At 42.0% G+C, this 19907-nt stretch overlaps 2 protein-coding genes across 6 annotated transcripts in view; both read left to right on the top strand.

The window, feature by feature from the left end:
* LOC116614594 (spectrin alpha chain, non-erythrocytic 1) overlaps positions 1-1857 on the top strand; it is a 33991-nt gene extending 32134 nt beyond the window's left edge. Inside the window, exons 51-53 of one of the 3 annotated variants that reach the window (XM_048731026.1) lie at positions 330-476; positions 815-965; positions 1339-1857. In XM_048731026.1, the coding sequence (XP_048586983.1) occupies positions 330-476; positions 815-965; positions 1339-1467 (427 nt within the window). In that variant the 3' untranslated portion in view covers positions 1468-1857. Of the gene's footprint in view, positions 1-329; positions 477-814; positions 966-1074; positions 1229-1338 lie in introns of those variants that run through there. The other 2 variants (XM_048731028.1, XM_048731027.1) reach the window with 2 other exon arrangements.
* Positions 1858-6781: 4924 nt separating this feature from the next.
* The window catches only part of LOC116614592 (adhesion G-protein coupled receptor V1-like), a 64676-nt gene continuing 51550 nt past the window's right edge, over positions 6782-19907 (top strand). The window contains exons 1-8 of one of the 3 annotated variants that reach the window (XM_048731321.1): positions 6782-6861; positions 10215-10320; positions 10554-10783; positions 12892-13000; positions 15422-15654; positions 18752-18860; positions 19314-19579; positions 19666-19771. In XM_048731321.1, coding sequence (XP_048587278.1) covers positions 12942-13000; positions 15422-15654; positions 18752-18860; positions 19314-19579; positions 19666-19771 — 773 coding nt within the window. In that variant the 5' untranslated portion in view covers positions 6782-6861; positions 10215-10320; positions 10554-10783; positions 12892-12941. Of the gene's footprint in view, positions 6862-7432; positions 7804-10214; positions 10321-10553; positions 10784-12891; positions 13001-15421; positions 15655-18751; positions 18861-19313; positions 19580-19665; positions 19772-19907 lie in introns of those variants that run through there. The other 2 variants (XM_048731320.1, XM_048731319.1) reach the window with 2 other exon arrangements.

The following is a 19907-nucleotide window of genomic DNA, read 5'->3' as shown; positions in this document are numbered from 1 at the left end:
GGATTCGAACTCTGACCGCAGCGGTGAGAGGCCGGTGTTCTTACCAATAGACCACCCGTGCTTTCAATCGCTGATGTTGTTTCTTAAACCCTGAGTGACTAAGAATTCCCTAGTTTCTTACGAATGATCACCGAATAATTCACTAAAAGTGCTGAAATATAATATGAATATAACCTATTACCGAATAACTCACGGATACGTACCGAGTAACCCAAGAATAGTTCTTGTGAATGGCACCAATCAATTCCAGAATATTTCCAAGACACTAACAAATGAATACTGAGTAAAACAACCGATTCTAACCGATCTGTCCGTTCTGTGTTGTCTAGGCATTTCGACAAGGACAAGACGGGCTATCTAGATCACCAGGAGTTCAAGTCCTGCTTGCGATCCCTCGGCTACGACTTGCCGGTGGTGGAGGAGGGTGAGACCGATCCAGAATTTGAGACCATTCTCAGCCGCGTCGACCCTAACGGGTAAGCGATACACTACATTGTGTGCGACAGGGAGAGGGGTGCTTTAATGCGTGTGTTTTCAGCAGTGGGCACGTACTGATTGCGTGTGTTTTGTGTAGTTTAGTTCGTTTTCTAAAAGAACACTTGCCTAAAGGCGTGTGTTTTGTACGGCGAGATTGTGCCCAATGCGTGGTGTTTGGTAGTGATCACGTGGTGTTTGGTAGTCATCACGTGGTGTTTGGTAGTGATCACGTGCCTTATGTTCAAGTGTCTGATGCGTGGGGTGGTTTTGCGTGTTGATTACGTGTCCAATGATTGTTACGTTGATCACTTGTCTTATGCGTGTTTTGTGTACGCAGTGACGGCGTCGTGTCTATGGGCGAGTACATGGCGTTCATGATCAGCCGTGAGACAGAGAATGTGGGATCCAGCCAGGAGGTTGAGAACGCCTTCAAGGCGCTCACCGAGGGAGGCAAGCGCAAGTTCGTCACCGAGTCCGACCTTTATCAGGTAAGCAGCTCTAACGCTACGCCCGAATATGACTCAACCACGCGGAGTATCCATTCTTGTTTCAGTCGTTGACTAAGGGCTAATACCTTTCTATCTCTTACTGTTTCAGTCGTTGACCAAGAGGTTCAATCTTTCTATCTCTTACTCTTTCAGTCATTGACCAAGGGCTTTAATATTTTTATCTTCTATTGTTTCAGTCGTTGACCAAGGGCTTCAATCTATCTATCTCTTACTGTTTCAGTCTTTGACCAAGGGCTTATATCTTTCTATCTCGTACTGTTTCAGTCGTTGACCAAGGGCTTCAATCTATCTATCTCTTACTGTTTCAGTCGTTGACCAAGGGCTTCAATCTATCTATCTCTTACTGTTTCAGTCGTTGACCAAGGAGCAAGCCGAGTACTGCATTGACCGCATGCAGCCTTACGTTGATGACAAGGGCCGCGAGATCCCAGGGGCGTATGACTACAAGTCATTCTGCAAGGCCCTCTTTGCCTCCAACTAGATGCCTATGACACCTTGGACCGCCAAAGTAGTGCACAGCCGTAGTGTTCAATGTGAAAACTGCAGATCTTTAATTGTTAAGATTAAGCTGTGGAAACTGCAAATAGTACTAATAACTATTAATAGGGGTAGACCTGTTGAACATCAAACTGGCCTTACAAAAGCCAGTGTTTTGTTGGTGCGTTGGATAACCGGTTTTCAATTGGCTCAGTAGTGGGTGTTTGTTTGGTTTAGTTCTTCTGGTAAACTATTCTACCGCATTTCCATTTTAAAGGTTTGTTATATGTGTAATTGTGTAGTAATCACTTAAAATGGTGGACATATTAGATAGGTGGTCCTGTCAGTTAAGATAAATGTGACTTATCACTAAATAAAGCGCCTATTATATTAAGTTGCGCATGTTTGACGCCTTCCCCTCCCATCGCTTTCCTGACCCCTAAAGTTCGACAAACTCCCATTGTCCGTGACGTCACTCCAGAGTCCACCCTTGTCCGTGACGTCACTCCAGAGTCCACCCTTGTCCGTGACGTCACTCCAGAGTCCACCCTTGTCCGTGACGTCACTCCAGAGTCCAACCTTGTCCGTGACGTCACTCCAAAGTCCACCCTTGTCCGTGACGTCACTCCAAAGTCCACCCTTGTCCGTGACGTCACTCTAGAGTCCACCCTTGTCCGTGACGTCACTCCAAAGCCCACACTTGTCCGTGACGTCACTCCAAAGTTCACCCTTGTCCGTGGCGTCACTCCAGAGTCCACCCTTGTCCGTGACGTCACTCCAAAGCTCACCCTTGTCCGTGACGTCACTCCAAAGTTCACCCTTGTCCGTGGCGTCACTCCAGAGTCCACCCTTGTCCTTAACGTCACTCCAAAGTTCACCCTTGTCCGTGACGTCACTCCAGAGTCCACCCTTGTCCGTGACGACACTCCAAAGTTCACCCTTGTCCGTGGCGTCACTCTAGAGTCCACCCTTGTCCGTGACGTCACTCCAAATTTCACCCTTGTCCGTGACGTCACTCCAGAGTCCACCCTTGTCCGTGGCGTCACTCTAGAGTCCACCCTTGTCCGTGGCGTCACTCTAGAGTCCACCCTTGTCCGTGGCGTCACTCCAGAGTCCACCCTTGTCCTTAACGTCACTACAAAGTTCACCCTTGTCCGTGACGTCACTCTAGAGTCCACCCTTGTCCGTGACGTCACTCCAAAGTTCACCCTTGTCCGTGACGTCAATCCAAAGTTCACCCTTGTCCGTGGCGTCACTCCAGAGTCCACCCTTGTCCGTGACGTCACTCCAAAGCTCATCCTTGTCCGTGACGTCACTCTAAAGTTCACCCTTGTCCGTGGCGTCACTCCAGAGTCCACCCTTGTCCTTAACGTCACTACAAAGTTCACCCTTGTCCGTGACGTCACTCCAGAGTCCACCCTTGTCCGTGACGTCACTCCAAAGTTCACCCTTGTCCGTGGCGTCACTCTAGAGTCCACCCTTGTCCGTGGCGTCACTCTAGAGTCCACCCTTGTCCGTGGCGTCACTCTAGAGTCCACCCTTGTCCGTGGCGTCACTCCAGAGTCCACCCTTGTCCGTGGCGTCACTCTAGAGTCCACCCTTGTCCGTGACGTCACTCCAGAGTCCACCCTTGTCCGTGACGTCACTCTAGAGTCCACCCTTGTTCGTGACGTCACTCTAGAGTCCACCCTTGTCCGTGGCGTCACTCTAGAGTCCACCCTTGTCCGTGGCGTCACTCTAGAGTCCACCCTTGTCCGTGGCGTCACTCTAGAGTCCACGCTTGTCCGTGACGTCACTCTAGAGTCCACCCTTGTCCGTGGCGTCACTCTAGAGTCCACCCTTGTCCGTGGCGTCACTCTAGAGTCCACCCTTGTCCGTGGCGTCACTCTAGAGTCCACGCTTGTCCGCGGCGTCACTCTAGAGTCCATCCTTGTCCGTGACGTCACTCCAGAGTCCACCCTTGTCCGTGACGTCACTCTAGAGTCCACCCTTGTCCGTGGCGTCACTCTAGAGTCCATACTTCTCTTCTGGCGTCACTCTGGAGAGAGACATAACCCGGAGCCACCGCTGTCGCTGACGTCACGCCAAAAAGAACCCAGGATTGGCTGAAGGGGGGGATGCGCAGTCATGACTTTCCTATGGAAAAAGCATAGTACAGTCGAACCTCTATTAAGCGGCCCTCTATTCAACGGTCATTTACCAATGTCCCGAATTTTCCCCCTTATGTTTACTGTAAATTTGACCTCTATTGAGCGGTCACCTCTATTAAGCGGACGCGGTCACCAAAGGAGGGTCCCAATTGGTTAATTTCATTGTTTTTCACCTCTATTAAACGGTCATCATCAATATTTGTCAGCATGACAACAGATAGTGCACGTCATATTTTAACTGTCTAATCTAATTACTATGGCTAATCGTCTTGTGAGACTTGTGTGGTCTTGTGCGGATCAGTCGCATCAAATTCCTCGATTACCAATTTCCGCTTTAGCCAGCTAGAAGAAAAACTGTCACCTTCAAATATGTATTCACAAGGAATCTCGAGTCCATAGCTACCACCTCTGTTCACCCGCTTCCCTTTGACTACGACTTTCTCACAGTTCGTAGGTCTCTTGAGATATTTGGTAACCCACGTTGACATCAGTTTGGGAATATGCCTCATAACTTCGTAATCGTCAACTAGAGTATTCGGGTGACCGTCTCCATCCATCACCGTTTTGTCGGCTTTTTCTCTTACGATTGCAACAGCATTCGGATCCTTTATGTTAGTTGTTTCCCGCATAAGTTTGTAAACATCTTCTAGTGCTGGTTCCCACTCAGTCATGTATTCATGGTATCCCCGAATGAATGCAACTGGTTCAGATTTGTGAGTTTTTGGGTACGGCAACGCACTGCGAGTTTTTGATTCGACTTCCAAAATTGCGCAAACGCTTAATGACGGATATCGACGGAAACGACGCGTGTAACATCACCTTAACGCACTCATTTACTTTACATAACGCCAGCGAAAGTAGCTCATGCCCATAGAATTGGGCAAAGCCACAAGAGCCGCATATGCAAAAACAAACTGGGCGGTTTCAAACTTTTCTGGATCAAATTGGAATGCACCAGGCCTCGTCTTAGGGCTAACATGATTGTTACTGTTGTTTATTATAATAAAAAGTTCTTACGTATAATTACAGCCCGATTTACGCTAATTCAGGGGCGAAAATAGCGAAGCCTCTATTAAGCGGTCAACCTCTATTAAGCGGTCACTAAGCTAAGTCCCGGGGGTGACCGCTTAATAGAGGTTCGACTGTATTTGAAGATTTTGTAATAAAAAATTTCCCACTTGTTGGCCGCCAAAGGGGTTGCGCGACCTTTGGCCCTGCCTCCCGCTCCATTAACCGGAATTACCATCCGTGACTGTAATTTTGGAATGCTTAAGAATCGATTGAGCAGATATTGATAGTACGTTGAAATCCGCGTACAAACAAATAGCTACTTTTCCACTCCACAATGGTGACTCAGCCAAATAATCGGCCTTTTCTCTCGCCACCCCCTCCTCTCTGCAGCCCTTTGCTTTTCCATTCTCGAGGAAGAAAGGTATAGATAGCGTGCCCCAAGCCTGTGTGATGATAATACAAGTCATGATGATCAACCAAGCTTAACTAGTACTTCAATGCTTACCTTTTGTACGCAAAGACTGATTTAGACAGCACGATTTAAGGGAATAAGCAACTTTTTCTTGTCAATTAAAAGTGGCCCGTGTAAGACGACAAATGACAATGACAAGATTTTACTTGACAAGCTCACTTGTTCAAAAAGCTGGCGTGTTTGCTTTTATTTGACAAGTATTACCTGACAAGTGCACAAATTTGATCGTGAAGACGGCCAACGAGTAATAATAATAATAATAATAATAATAATAATAATAATAATAATAATGATGATGATGATGATGATGATGTTAATGATGATGATGATGATAATAATAATAACTTTATTCCAATAAATACCAGTGCATGTATATTAGGATAATATACAAAGTAGGTTGGCTTATATGCCTATCCTCTATTCATAATATCATAACACAACATAACATAACATAACATAACATCACAAAATTTCAGGACTAGGCTCGTAATGGAGTCATCTGTTAAGCTCATAATATACAAAAACGGTCTTTTGGCCTTAACAGTTTGAAAGAGTTATTGATTGCAAATAGATCATTAAAAAATACTCGACGTATATCATTGACATAGTCGCATTCCATTTATTTATTTCCATTCTATTTATTCGCATTTATTTGACAAGCAAGTTTTTCCGATGAAAATAGTTCCTAGACCACTTTTAACATTCTCGTGGACTATCAAAAACGCCGCTACTGCTGTAGCAGACAGAGATGGCGATTTTTTTTGTATAACCGCTGACAAAAGGCATTACTGTCGCATCGCACGGAAAACTTGTCGAGTAAAAGCTGCTCGTGTGGACAACACATCAAGAAAAACTTGTCAAGCTTTTATGCAATACTAACGTCTTATAATAAAATTTGCCGCGTAATGTAATACTAACGCTTAATGTAATAACTTTTATTCCTTAGCGGATGTGCTTTTCAAAATAAACATACGGTTTTTGCATTTCCTTTTAAATAGTGTTACAAAAGTCAAGTGTTACATAAATAAATCGCGCGATGACTTGATACTTGACGACTCGGCCACTTCCGCCCACCCCCCCCCCCCTTTTTTTTTTGGGACCAATCTGCCGCTCCTGGTGCTCCCCGATGCCCAGTGCTGAAAAACGCAAGACTAGTTCCAGTACCGCGCGGTTAAACCAGCCTTTTTGTTTTGAAATGGCGGCGTTTCATTGGCGAACTGTCACATTTTGGCCAATGCTAAGAAAACTAGGGCAAAGCTAAGGCTATAATTTTCTTTATGAGTCCCTCATTATCACACAAATCTGTCATCTTTTGTGCAGTATGGTTTTAATGCTGAACAGTAAGTCAAAACAGCGACTGAAGTCACCCTTTCGTACCTTTACTCGAACGATTCAACACTGAGATTTTGTTTGTTTTTGCCAGAACACGCGCATGCGCATACGTTATTCAGCACTGCCCCACTGGCATAGGACGCCAATCAAGCGAGTTCCAAGTTTCCATTTTGGAAACGAATATCAATACAGCATATACATTTCCTAAAATGCAGTTAAGATAAATTATAGACAACAAGTAAGCTTTTTTCCTGTCTTCCTTGCTTTTTGGTCGCCACAGGAGTCCCTTCACCCCCAAAACCACAGGAGTCCCGCGAAACCCCTAAAACATGAATTACCGAATGAACCCACTAGAGAGCCGGATGAAAGCGGCACGAATCCAGATAAAAATAAGAAAACTTGGAAATCATAAGATAAAGCACTGCTGTCTTCGGTAGGTACTGTGTGTTTTCAAAACTATTTCCGTTAACTTGCAGTGATTAAAGTGCTAGAAAAGTAGAAAAGAATTGTGGGACCGCAAAGCTACTATTACGTGATCTTTTGCCAGATGACTATTCGTGCGCACGTGATCGGCAAGTCGGATCTATTAAGTGAAGCGAAAAGATCTTGCCGCGAGCGTACAGGAATGATATTGGATCAGTCCATCAGGCGCTCGCCCTTTTGCAGATACAAAAGGCTATCCTTGAATAAAGAGGGTTAAAAAATTATAATGAATAAGCTAAAAAGGATGTTTTGCATTGATTAAGAATGTATGATGTAGTCCATGTGCCGTGCTTCATGTTTCAATGAATACTGCTTCGCTCCTCCCGTAATATGTGATAGTATGGAGGTTAAAAATAACGTTAAGATATTAGTTCTATATGATAGCAGGCAGACAAGTAACAGAGAATACAAACTCGGGATACATTCTTTCTATATTTGTTTTTCACTTTAAGAGCCATTAACAATATATGCATGACTAGTGCTTACAAAAGAGGCAGTGTGTTTGGCTTTTAAGGTTTTCATCAAACAATTAGGTTTTTATGCGCTCCCTTTATATAGATTTCCCTAACAGCACATGTGTTAATGTCGATTCTTCAGCTCAGCATTTCTTCGCATTAAGCATTTTCGCCTTAACGGCAAACGATTGGGAAAAGCTTTGCATGGATGCGTTTGAATTCATCGTGTTCAGCCTCAAGGGCTGCCTCAATGCATCAGCATTACAAACGTCTATAACTCAATATCACAATACTCACACCATCGGAACGTTTGAGTATATACTCAAAAAGTCATTCATCGCGTTCTTTTCTTTTACTCGATGAAAGGACTTGGAAAAGGAACATGGAAAAGGTACCACTGCTATTGCTGATACTGCAGCTATGTCACTTTGCTTCAGGTAGGCGAACATGGAAACTTTTTTCAGCTGTACAAAAAGGCAGATACTAAAGATGTGTTCTCACGCTATTTTGATTCGGTATTTACTTAAACCTATAGTCCACACTTGCAACATACTTAATTTGTTTTGCTATTTATCATTTTGATAAAGACGCAGAAGTGAAGCGTTATCCAATAGCTCGAGTCGAGATATATTGTTGGCTTAACTCAATATGTACCTAAGGACAACATGAATGAAAAACTCTTATTGATTTTTTTTAAGAACAAGTCTTGGCGGATGATAAATGTGTAATCACGCGATTATAATGTCTCTAAACAAGGGCATACAACGAAACACGTTAAAATGGCATATTTTGTCGTTTGAAAATGTTCTGATGTCGAAACTATCCATTTTAAAAGTTGCAGGGAATATATTATATGTTCCTTTTTCCCAGGAGGGACCATCCCTTTTTTTTCCCAGCCAGAATTGGTAAGGTATGTTTTTTTCCCAGCCAGCATTAGCTAGGAATCATTTTTCCAAGCCAACAGTGTTTAGGCATTTAAGCTCATAAAAAATCGCCCGTTTAACCGGTCAGGACGTTTTTTCCAGCGCCCCAAAAAAATATTTCCAGCACAACTTGTTCGGCTCCACAAATTTGCCGGCAGAACCATTTTCCCCCCAGCAACCGAGGAGTCTAACATCTTCCCAGCTAGCAAAAAAAACAAACAAACAAACAAAAAAACGGGCTGCGTTTTGTGCCATTTTCTATAAACAGAGGAAACTTTATTTTGGTAATAATTACAATAAAAGACGAAGATTTAAATTTAGTAAATGCAAGAATAATTGGAGACGAGGAAAAAACGACACTGGAGTCTTGCCCCTGCCTTCAATTGAACGTTTTCGTTTATTTTCTCAAAGTTCAACATATTATTAATTAAAATAGCCTTTTTTAGATGAGAGAGAGTGTATTTTTCACCAGTAACTAGGAAGACTTGCTGTTTGAATTAAAAGGAACGAAGAACCTTCGCTCTAGGAGCCACATAAAAAATTCTAAGGCATAAATACTAAAAAAAACACACAAAAAATTGCTGATATCTGAGCCTTGACACGTTCGAGTATGTTTTTAAGCTAAAGTGAAATTTCAGACAGGACGGTTTTATCTTATAAAAGCTAACCTAACGCTTGAAGAGAGATTTTGCATCCATAATCTAAATTTTGAACAAAAATGTGAAACTCAAAGGCCTAGTTCTAACCCCGTTCTTTACGTGTATCCTTCCAATTGCAAATACATGCAAATTAGCGAAGTCGAATGTTTCATCTTCATTTGCACGCAGACGTCTGGAACAAGAAAATAACAAAAGAACGGAGTGTCAATTAGGCCCAAGTGATTATTTTGATCGTGAGATACCATCGACAAAAAAGATTTTAAGAATGCACTGTTTTTGAAATAAAAAATTATGCCAAAACTTTTTTAAATTAGCTCAACATTCTCCGATGTGATTCAACCTCAAGTGATTCTCGACAATACCAAATGTTTCGTCAAGTATATCAAAACTATTTAATTATTTCAAAACATAACAACTGGTTTCTGATAACTAAAGTTCAAGGAGAAATAAAAAAATCTAGAGCTCACGTGAGTTCGAGTTGGAAACTTTTTATCGAAAAAATAAAGCTAAATGTGTACCATAATGATACAAATTAATAATGCGAGAACAATACCATATAAGAGACCGACCAATTTCATCCCGGGGGGTAACATGTCAAGATATTTGTCTCGGTATTTTGAATTCTAACGAGATTTCTGTGTCAGAATTTATAATTTGTTTCTAAACTTCCTTAATGATGAATATGGTAAAGACGAGTTTATAGACTGAAAAAGACGTGGAAAAGAACAATTAAATGATTATCGACCTGTTTTTGCGTTCCTAGAAAGTAAAATAGAAGCAAAATACCAAAATACTTACCAAATATGGTAAGTACGATTGCCCATATAATGATATTTCAAAAGATGACAAAAAACAACTATAAATAAACTTTAGTTAGAAGGAACAGCGAAATTTCAAAGAAAAAAGGTAAACTAGGTTACCTCCCCATCAGATACCAAATGTCAGTTCCTAACGACACAATACTTTGCAGTATAAGAAATAAACGTTAAAAAGCACAAGATACGAATAATGAAGTGGGCACTTGCCTTTCATTCACGTTATCGGGATCGAATTTGAAAAACCCTTCATTCTTGTAAGCGTTTTATTAAGCATTTTTGGGCGTGATTGTTGGAATTGGACCGTGTATATTGTAATGCTATTCTAATAATTATTATCGATAATAATTATTATCGATGGGCCATGAGGGATACTGACAGGCTGACTATAATGATAGCAAAAGTGATAACAATAATGATAATGATGATGATTTATTTCAATCATTTCTAGGTGTTAATATCGGATGGGAAAACAGCACCATGACAGTTTCCGAAAAAATATTTGCTGTCACGACAAAAATTATTAGATCGTCATCTTCCGGCCAAAATATCGTGACGTAAGTTATGCATATGTAATACATTAAGGGAGTCGAGTGTACAACTAGTGCACCAATGAGGGTACCACAAAATATCATACTTCAAAGACAAAAAAAACATTCATACAGCGATGTCTCTGTATCCGATTGGATGCAATGTATTAAAAAGTACCGTAAAATATCATGTAACATGGTCATTTGTCATAAAATGCGCCTTTTGAATATTCTTTAAACAATATTTCTTTTTTTATCAGTGTTTCTCCTCAAGATTTAAAAGCAAAGTTTAAAGCAGACTACGGAATGCCAGAAAATGCAGATGTCATTTTTAACGAGGGCGAGAGTGAAAAGACTTTTATCTTTTATATAAAAAACGATAAAAGCGTGGAAAATGACGAAGATTTTCAACTAAAAATCAGTTCAAGCGACTCTGTTACCATTGGGCCTATAGCAACGCTTCAGGTCACCATCGTAAGTGATGATATAGGTAAGAATACAATGATAAAAACACATCCTATTTGTGTTAAACCCTGTGGGTCACAAATGACACCCTGTGTTACACCATGTGCACCAAACATGACACCCTGTGTTACACAATGTACATCACACATGACACCCTGTGTTACACCATGTGTATCACACATGACACCCTGTGTTACACCATGTGCATTAAACATGACACCATGTGTTACACAATGTGCATCACACATGACACCGTGTGTTACAACATGTACGTCACACATGACACCCTGTGTCACACCATGTACATCACACATGACACCCTGTGTTACACCATGTGTATCACACATGACACCTGTGTTACACCATGTGCATCACACATGACACCCTGTGTCACACCATGTGCATCACACATGACACCCTGTGTTACACCAGACACATCACACATGACACCCTGTGTTACACCATGTGCATCACACATAACAACCTGTGTTACACCAGACACATCACACATGACACCCTGTGTTACACAATGTGCATCACATATGACACCCTGTGTTACGCAATGTGCATCACACATGACACCTTGTGTCACACCATGTACGTCACACATGACACCCTGTGTTACACCATGTGTATCACACATGACACCCGTGTTACACCATGTGCATCACACATGACACCCTGTGTTACACCATGTGCATCACACATAACAACCTGTGTTACACCAGACACATCACACATGACACCCTGTGTTACACAATGTGCATCACATATGACACCCTGTGTTACGCAATGTGCATCACACATGACACCCTAAGTTACTTCATGTGCATCACACATGACACTATGTGATACACCATGTGCATTACACATGAGACTCTGTGTCACACCATGTGCATCACACATGACACCCTGTGTCACACCATTTGCATCACACATGACACCCTGTGTTACACCATGTACATCACACATGACACCCTGTGTTACACCATTTACACCACACATGATATTACACATGATATATTATTCATTATGTAGTTGTAGTTGTATGTAGCCTCCCTTTCAGGCATCGCCAAAAAACGCCTGTAATGCGGGAAAGGCTGAGTTGTATGCGACACCTCTACAACTCGAGTCGTAGAGAATAGATTAGCTTAAGAGTCCACTACAATAATGCTCGTCTAATGCTGTCTAAAATAACAAAAATCACTTTGTTATGCAACGTGTCACAGGGGCGTAGTCAGGGCCCCCCTTCTAGCAGCCAAAAATACAGTAAATGTATAAGACATCTAAATACAGGAGAAAATGCCTTAAAAGGGCCTTTTGGGCCCCCTCCTGTTAGACATCTTGGCTACGCCGCTGTGTCATGTATAACGTTGTTTGTTTAGTAAGGGAGTTATCACTTGCGCTGTTGGGGGCGCGGGCTCGGATTATGAAGTAGTTTGCGTCTTTTAACGGAGTCGAAAGGAGTACTACAATTATTTAATTGACAATGGTGGATGATGAATAGACATTGTTGATATCAATATCTATTAATAATTATACTGGATTCGGAAAAAATGACGGCTACGGCTTGCTGCCGTTTCGTCCACAAGCCGGATTGTCCACACCCAGTTTTTCCAAGAAAGCCGCAAGTAGAATTAGAATCTCGCAGAAATAACTTCGAAACCATTAGTCAAATTCCAAGTATGTCATAACGTAGGAGTTTGTAAAGCATTAAAGTAATTTAAATACCAATTTGCGGGACTTTGGTAAATGCTATCTTGTACCAAGGCTTGTGAAATTAAAAACTAATATTAGGCGCGACGAGTATTAGAATCTCACAAAACTAACTGACTGTCTAGTGTATACATTTCAAGGATTTATTTCGTGTAATATTGCGTAGGGTTTGTGAAGTATTGAAGGAATAAATGCCGAAATCTTCTTGTTAAACTGCCAAACAGTTCCGAATAAATCTTTCACATATCTCAAGTATCGGTGCAACTTATAAAGCATTTTATTTTTATGAAACACTTGTTACATGAGACTAGAGCTTTGTTATAACTATATGTGGACGAAAAGACTCGCTTGTGGACGAAATGTCGACGGCTACTCCTTAAAGCTGCGCTAAAATCTTTATATTACTGCTGTTTTCAGCCACATTTGCAGTTAAGGAACAAGGAGTGGTATAAGAGAATGACATAAAAATGCCGGTCATTGTTACCAAAAAGAGTTGTGAGCCATGTGAAGCTACCATACGCATAAAGTAAGTACTCAGGTACCTTTTCTAATATTAAGCCATTCTAATATTCTAATATTAAGACTTCTCTAGATTCTCCCTCATTCCGCTAAGGTCATAACATCACCCTATCCCTGTATTAACTGGTAGCTTCATAGTGGAAGCCATCTTTGATAAGAGCTAGGTTTTACAATAAGCGGTATTAACATACAAGAGCGTTAGGATAATTATATCGATTTAGGCATTGCCTAAAAGCGGAGCTCCAAACGACCAAAGCTTTGCTTATTTTCGCTAAATAACTTTAGATATTATAACTAATAATATTAGATATTATTACATTTCTAATTTTGACGACTTTTATTTTGATGGCGTCCGCATATTTTTGCTTCTACTGACGTCATTGATGACGTCACAATCACGTGACTATATTGTTGGACCCACTTGACACCTTCATGACACATTCCAAGATTGGTTGTTATATGATGTTTCGTTCATGATATATTGATACTTTTGTTCTTAATCTATTCGGTATAGTTTTGCTTTTAGTGTCGTCATCGATGACGTCACAAATCACGTGACCATATTTTTGCACCCCCTTGACACAAACCTGACCCCTACCGTGTTTGGTTGCTATACGTATTTCCTTCGTAAAATATAAATATTTCTTATTTTGATAACGTCAGCATATTTTGCTTCTAACTACGTCATCGATGACGTCACAATCACGTGACTTTATTGGTGCACCCCCCTTGACATATACATGACACATACCAAGTTTGGTTGTCATATGATGTTTCGTTTAGGAGATATGAATATAGATATGATATAAAATCGATGACGTCACAAATCACGTGACCACAGTTTTGCACCTCCTTTGACACATACCTGCCAAGTTTGGTTGTCATACGATGCTTGGGGACGGACGGACGGACATCGAGTCACGAAAATATTTGCTACCATATTTTTCTTATAAACCACTTTTTCTTAGCTATGGGGCTCCGTTCAGGCGGCGCTTCGCGCTATTATAGTTCTCCCTTACTTTAAAGTGTGTAGCTCTATGATCTGAATGTCTCTAACGATTAACATAATAAGGTAATGAAATGAAGCTTCGAAGAAAAGTTGCTTTTCTAATAGGTAACATAATCCTTGAGAAACTAGGCTTTCGTCTTTACCTCTGAGGCCGATCTCTCATCAGTCGGTGTCTCCCTGACCTCTCTAGGCCGTGGTTTGGCGGTTACACAATGTTCAAGTTTCCTTGAGCATGGACGAATTTCCCTTGTGCAGTTTCACTCTAGTTTCGTCTGCTGTGTCCATAATACAGTTTGCAAGCTTGAACTAGCTTGCGTTTCTGTTTATCTTCCTGCTATCTGTAGCTCTACAGGGGCGGATCCAGGATTTTTAAATGGGGGGTGGATGATCGATGATTGGGTATCCACCCAATCCACCCCCCTGTATCCGCCACAGCTCTATTTGCTTGCAGTCACCTTTGATCCCTCAATGCTTGTGACGGTGGAGAACCCGGTTTCGTATGGTGTGCTCAGTCTGTCTTTTACTTATGCTGTCTCAACAGTACGTAGTCCCCAAGGATGAACTGTGCCCCCTGCATGCTCTTGTTTTCTGTTCGCTTTCTGTTCTGGAATTATTGCTTACTCCTCCGTCGTTCTCTTTGTTATGGTGGTGTGTAGTCTAGCTTGGTTCTAACACTTACACATTGTATGGCTTCAAAAGGTGCTTCTTTTGTTGCAGGGTGGGGTTTTGATCTGTATACTACTAGCATGTTGTGGATGGCCTCTCGCCTTCCCTCCGAGGCTTGCTATCCGCAATTCAGCTCGTACAATATTGCCTATTTTCATGGTGGCGTGGTGGCGAATCCATTTTTCCTCTTATGTGGAGATATAACCTTACTTTGACGTAACCTCGCTTTTATGTTGTGACGGACTGCGCTGTGAACCTTCGTTGTTCCTTTAGACGGTCTGAACTATGAGCCTGGAAAGTTCAGTGAAGGATGAAAAGTTCATAGACGAAATCGGGCGTTGGTGACGATCGTGCTTTTTGTAAACACCTCTCTACTACATCTGCTGGAAGACCTGGCTGTCTGAACACCCAATAAGCTATCTTGAAGAAGACATTTACAGTAGAACCTGGATTTTACGATATGCCTCGGGAAAAAGATACTGTATCATAAAATCGAGGTATCGTTGCGAACCGGCCCTCGATTTTACGATATAAATCGTTGATATATCGTTGTTGAGAGTTCGGGTTGATTATCAACTTCACCATGATGTCGTAACATTTACTTTTTTCATAACATAGTTATTTAAATTTGTATACACTGCATTACATTTAAATATGAACAAAGAATAACACTTTTAAAAACAAAACGTATCTTGTTTGACGTTATTCGGCTTATAACTTTAAAAGTACTCCTTTTTTGATTTTGTTTTTCAGTTGTTCCACTATTGCCGACACCGCTACGGAAGGGGTAGACTTCGAACCTATCAGAGATCAAATGCTCATATTTGGACCTAGCGTTAATTCCTTAAATTGCGAGATCCCGATCATAAACGACGATCTGGTGGAAGGCCTCGAAAAGTTTGTCGTTGTCGTCACAACAGATGATAAATCTATCGTTGAGTTTGAACAGAATAGCCAATCATGTACCATCAACGACAACGATAAAGGTTGGTGTTGTCCTAAAAGTCATATTATTAGGTGACTGCAAAAAGAGAGTCCGAAATTAGCCTCTTTTGCCACCGTTTAATAGTTAACTATTAACTACCATTGTATAATACCCACACTATGATTGGATCCAAAACTGATTTACTTAACTCCATTTCAAAGTTGTACACATGGTATGTGTTTTATTGCTGAATGCCATTTGGCCAAAATAGGCGACATGTCAAGCGCGACATCCAGAGAGACATTGTAGCACGCGACAAATCTTGTAGCAGCGAAAAAGAAATGTTTCTCGGATACTTGAGAAACATTTTCGTGTAGCGCCCTACAAAGTATGTCGCTCTACATGTTTTTGGTAGTAAGTTAACTAGCAAATATTTAGGAGACATGTTGCGCACTACATGTCGGGCTCGGCATGCCTCCTAGTGTAGCCAGGCGTTAAAAGACAACGCACCACACAGACGATAGCCTAATATTAAATTAATCTGTAATATACACTCTAATATTTGCCTGTCCTTTACTTTTCTTGTCTCTCCCTACCTTCTACCTGTACTTGTCTGTCCCTAACTGTACTTGTCTGTCTCTACATGTACTTGTCTGTCTCTACCTGCACTTGTCTGTCCCTAACTGTACTTGTCTGTCTCTACCTGTACTTGTCTGTCCCTAACTGTACTTGTCTGTCTCTACCTGCACTTGTATGTCTCTACATGTACTTGTCTGTCCCTACCTGTACTTGTCTGTCTCTACCTGTACTTGTCTGTCTCTACCTGTACTTGTCTGTCTCTACCTGTACTTGTCTGTCTCTATCTGTACTTGTCTGTCCCTACCTGTACTTGTCTGTCTCTACCTGCACTTGTATGTCTCTACCTGTACTTGTCTGTCCCTACCTGTACTTGTCTGTCTCTACCTGTACTTGTCTGTCTCTACCTGTACTTGTCTGTCCATACCTGTACTTGTCTGTCTCTACCTGTACTTGTCTGTCTCTATCTGTACTTGTCTGTCCATACCTGTACTTGTCTGTCTCTACCTGTACTTGTCTGTCTCTACCTGCACTTGTATGTCTCTACCTGTACTTGTCTGTCTCTACCTGTACTTGTCTGTCTCTATCTGTACTTGTCTGTCCCTACCTGTACTTGTCTGTCTCTACCTGCACTTGTATGTCTCTACCTGTACTTGTCTGTCCCTACCTGTACTTGTCTGTCTCTACCTGTACTTGTCTGTCTCTACCTGTACTTGTCTGTCCATACCTGTACTTGTCTGTCTCTACCTGTACTTGTCTGTCTCTATCTGTACTTGTCTGTCCATACCTGTACTTGTCTGTCTCTACCTGTACTTGTTTGTCTCTACCTGCACTTGTATGTCTCTACCTGTACTTGTCTGTCCCTACCTGTACTTGTCTGTCTCTAACTGTACTTGTCTGTCTCTACATGTACTTGTCTGTCTCTACCTGCACTTGTCTGTCCCTAACTGTACTTGTCTGTCTCTACCTGTACTTGTCTGTCCCTAACTGTACTTGTCTGTCTCTACCTGCACTTGTATGTCTCTACATGTACTTGTCTGTCCCTACCTGTACTTGTCTGTCTCTACCTGTACTTGTCTGTCTCTACCTGTACTTGTCTGTCTCTACCTGTACTTGTCTGTCTCTACCTGTACTTGTCTGTCCATACCTGTACTTGTCTGTCTCTACCTGTACTTGTCTGTCTCTATCTGTACTTGTCTGTCCCTACCTGTACTTGTCTGTCTCTACCTGTACTTGTCTGTCCCTACCTGTACTTGTCTGTCTCTACCTGCACTTGTCTGTCCCTACCTGTACTTGTCTGTCCCCACCTGTACTTGTCTGTCCATACCTGTACTTGTCTGTCTCTACCTGTACTTGTCTGTCTCTATCTGTACTTGTCTGTCCATACCTGTACTTGTCTGTCTCTACCTGTACTTGTCTGTCTCTACCTGCACTTGTATGTCTCTACCTGTACTTGTCTGTCCCTACCTGTACTTGTCTGTCTCTAACTGTACTTGTCTGTCTCTACATGTACTTGTCTGTCTCTACCTGCACTTGTCTGTCCCTAACTGTACTTGTCTGTCTCTACCTGTACTTGTCTGTCCCTAACTGTACTTGTCTGTCTCTACCTGCACTTGTATGTCTCTACATGTACTTGTCTGTCCCTACCTGTACTTGTCTGTCTCTACCTGTACTTGTCTGTCTCTACCTGTACTTGTCTGTCTCTACCTGTACTTGTCTGTCTCTACCTGTACTTGTCTGTCCATACCTGTACTTGTCTGTCTCTACCTGTACTTGTCTGTCTCTATCTGTACTTGTCTGTCCCTACCTGTACTTGTCTGTCTCTACCTGTACTTGTCTGTCCCTACCTGTACTTGTCTGTCTCTACCTGCACTTGTCTGTCCCTACCTGTACTTGTCTGTCCCCACCTGTACTTGTCTGTCTCTACCTGCACTTGTCTGTCTCTACCTGTACTTGTCTGTCTCTACCTGTACTTGTCTGTCACTAACTGTACTTGTCTGTCCCTACCAGTACTTGTCTGTCTCTACCTGTACTTGTCTGTCTCTACCTGTACTTGCCTGTCCCTAACTGTACTTGTCTGTCCCTACCAGTACTTGTCTGTCTCTACCTGTACTTGTCTGTCTCTACCTGTACGTCTCTGTCTCTCTACCTGTACTTGTCTGTCCCTACCTGTACTTGTCTGTCCCTACCTGTACTTATCTGTCTCTACCTGTAGTTGTCTGTCTCTACCTGTACTTGTCTGTCTCTACCTGTACTTGTCTGTCCCTACCTGTATTTGTCTCTTCATGTACTTTTTGCCCCTCACTGTACTTGTCTGTACGAAATTCCATTTACTTTACTGAAAATAAGAAAGCATTTTCTTGCTATCAACCGCCGCGCGCAGTTGATATTTTGTCCTTTGAAAATGTACACGTGATTGGTATTGACCAATGATGTGCGCACATCACTGGGGAAAAAAATTCATCAATGGGATATATGACGATAGGTTGTATAATCAATATTCATGGCCTCCTTATTTAAGACATTAACCTTTTAATTGGATGAAATTATGAGTTAAAGTATTGTCTAAATTTTATGCTCAGTGACTGTGCAATTCTCAAGCAACAGCTACTCGGTCACAGAGAAGGATAGCAATATAATTCTAGGATTTGAAATGATTGGAAAGGTCATTACCAATGACCTTATCATAACGTAAGTACAATAACACAGTCAGATAATCAGCCAGACAGACAGACAGACAGACAGACAGACAGACAGACAGACAGACAGACAGACAGACAGACAGACAGACAGACAGAAAGACAGACAGACAGACAGACAGACAGACAGACAGACAGACAGACAGACAGACAGGCAGGCAGACAGACAGACAGACAGACAGACAGACAGGCAATATGGGAATCATACAGGCAGGCAATCGGACAGACAGACAGGCAATCAGACAGTCAAACAGGAAATCAGACAGACAATCAGCCAGGCAGACAATCAGACAGTCAGGGAATCAGACAGTCAGGGAATCAGACAATCGAGCAATCAAACAGACAGACAATCAGACAGACAGACCATTAGACAGACAGACAGGCAATCAGACAATCAGGGTGCGTGGTTCGATATAGATTGCTTTATCTGTACTTTGTTCTGCAGCTTGCGTGATACACCAGGCACGGCTAAAAGGTCTACCTCTGAAGCTAGAGGCGATTACATCTTGGGATCTGAATTAAACCCCAAAAAGGTCACATTGCCTAAGGGCAAGAACTACACCACCTATACAGTATCTGTGTCTGATGATGCCACTGCTGAGAGCAACGAGACATATGCTATTAGAATGGAGACAGATGCTGAAAATGGAGCCTTCATAACATTTGGCACCCCAAGTACGACCACCATCACGATAATAGACGACGACAAAGGTTAGTATTGCCAGGGCAAACTATGCCTGACTGAAATGTTATATTACTTCAAAGTAACAATCGAAATCTCTCAATCAAATCAACAGCCACAATTACGTTCGAAAAATCTGCAGACAAAGTTAATGAACAGGACGGCACGTTGGACATCAAACTAAAAAAGACAACAGAGACGGAGCTAGCTATCACCACCAAGTAAGTAGAAAGGCCGGCTTAGACAAAGCTTGAACTCACCACGAAGTTATTCAAAAAAGAACGAAAGAAATTTGTACCTCACCACCATGCAATTACAAAGGGGTCTAAGATAATGTGGGACCTCACTATCAATTAA

The sequence above is a fragment of the Nematostella vectensis genome, chromosome 8 (assembly GCF_932526225.1).
Source record: "Nematostella vectensis chromosome 8, jaNemVect1.1, whole genome shotgun sequence".
Lineage (NCBI taxonomy): Eukaryota > Metazoa > Cnidaria > Anthozoa > Actiniaria > Edwardsiidae > Nematostella > Nematostella vectensis.
The sequence above is the reverse complement of the archived record's forward strand: the minus strand, read 5'-3'. Positions and strand labels throughout refer to the sequence as shown.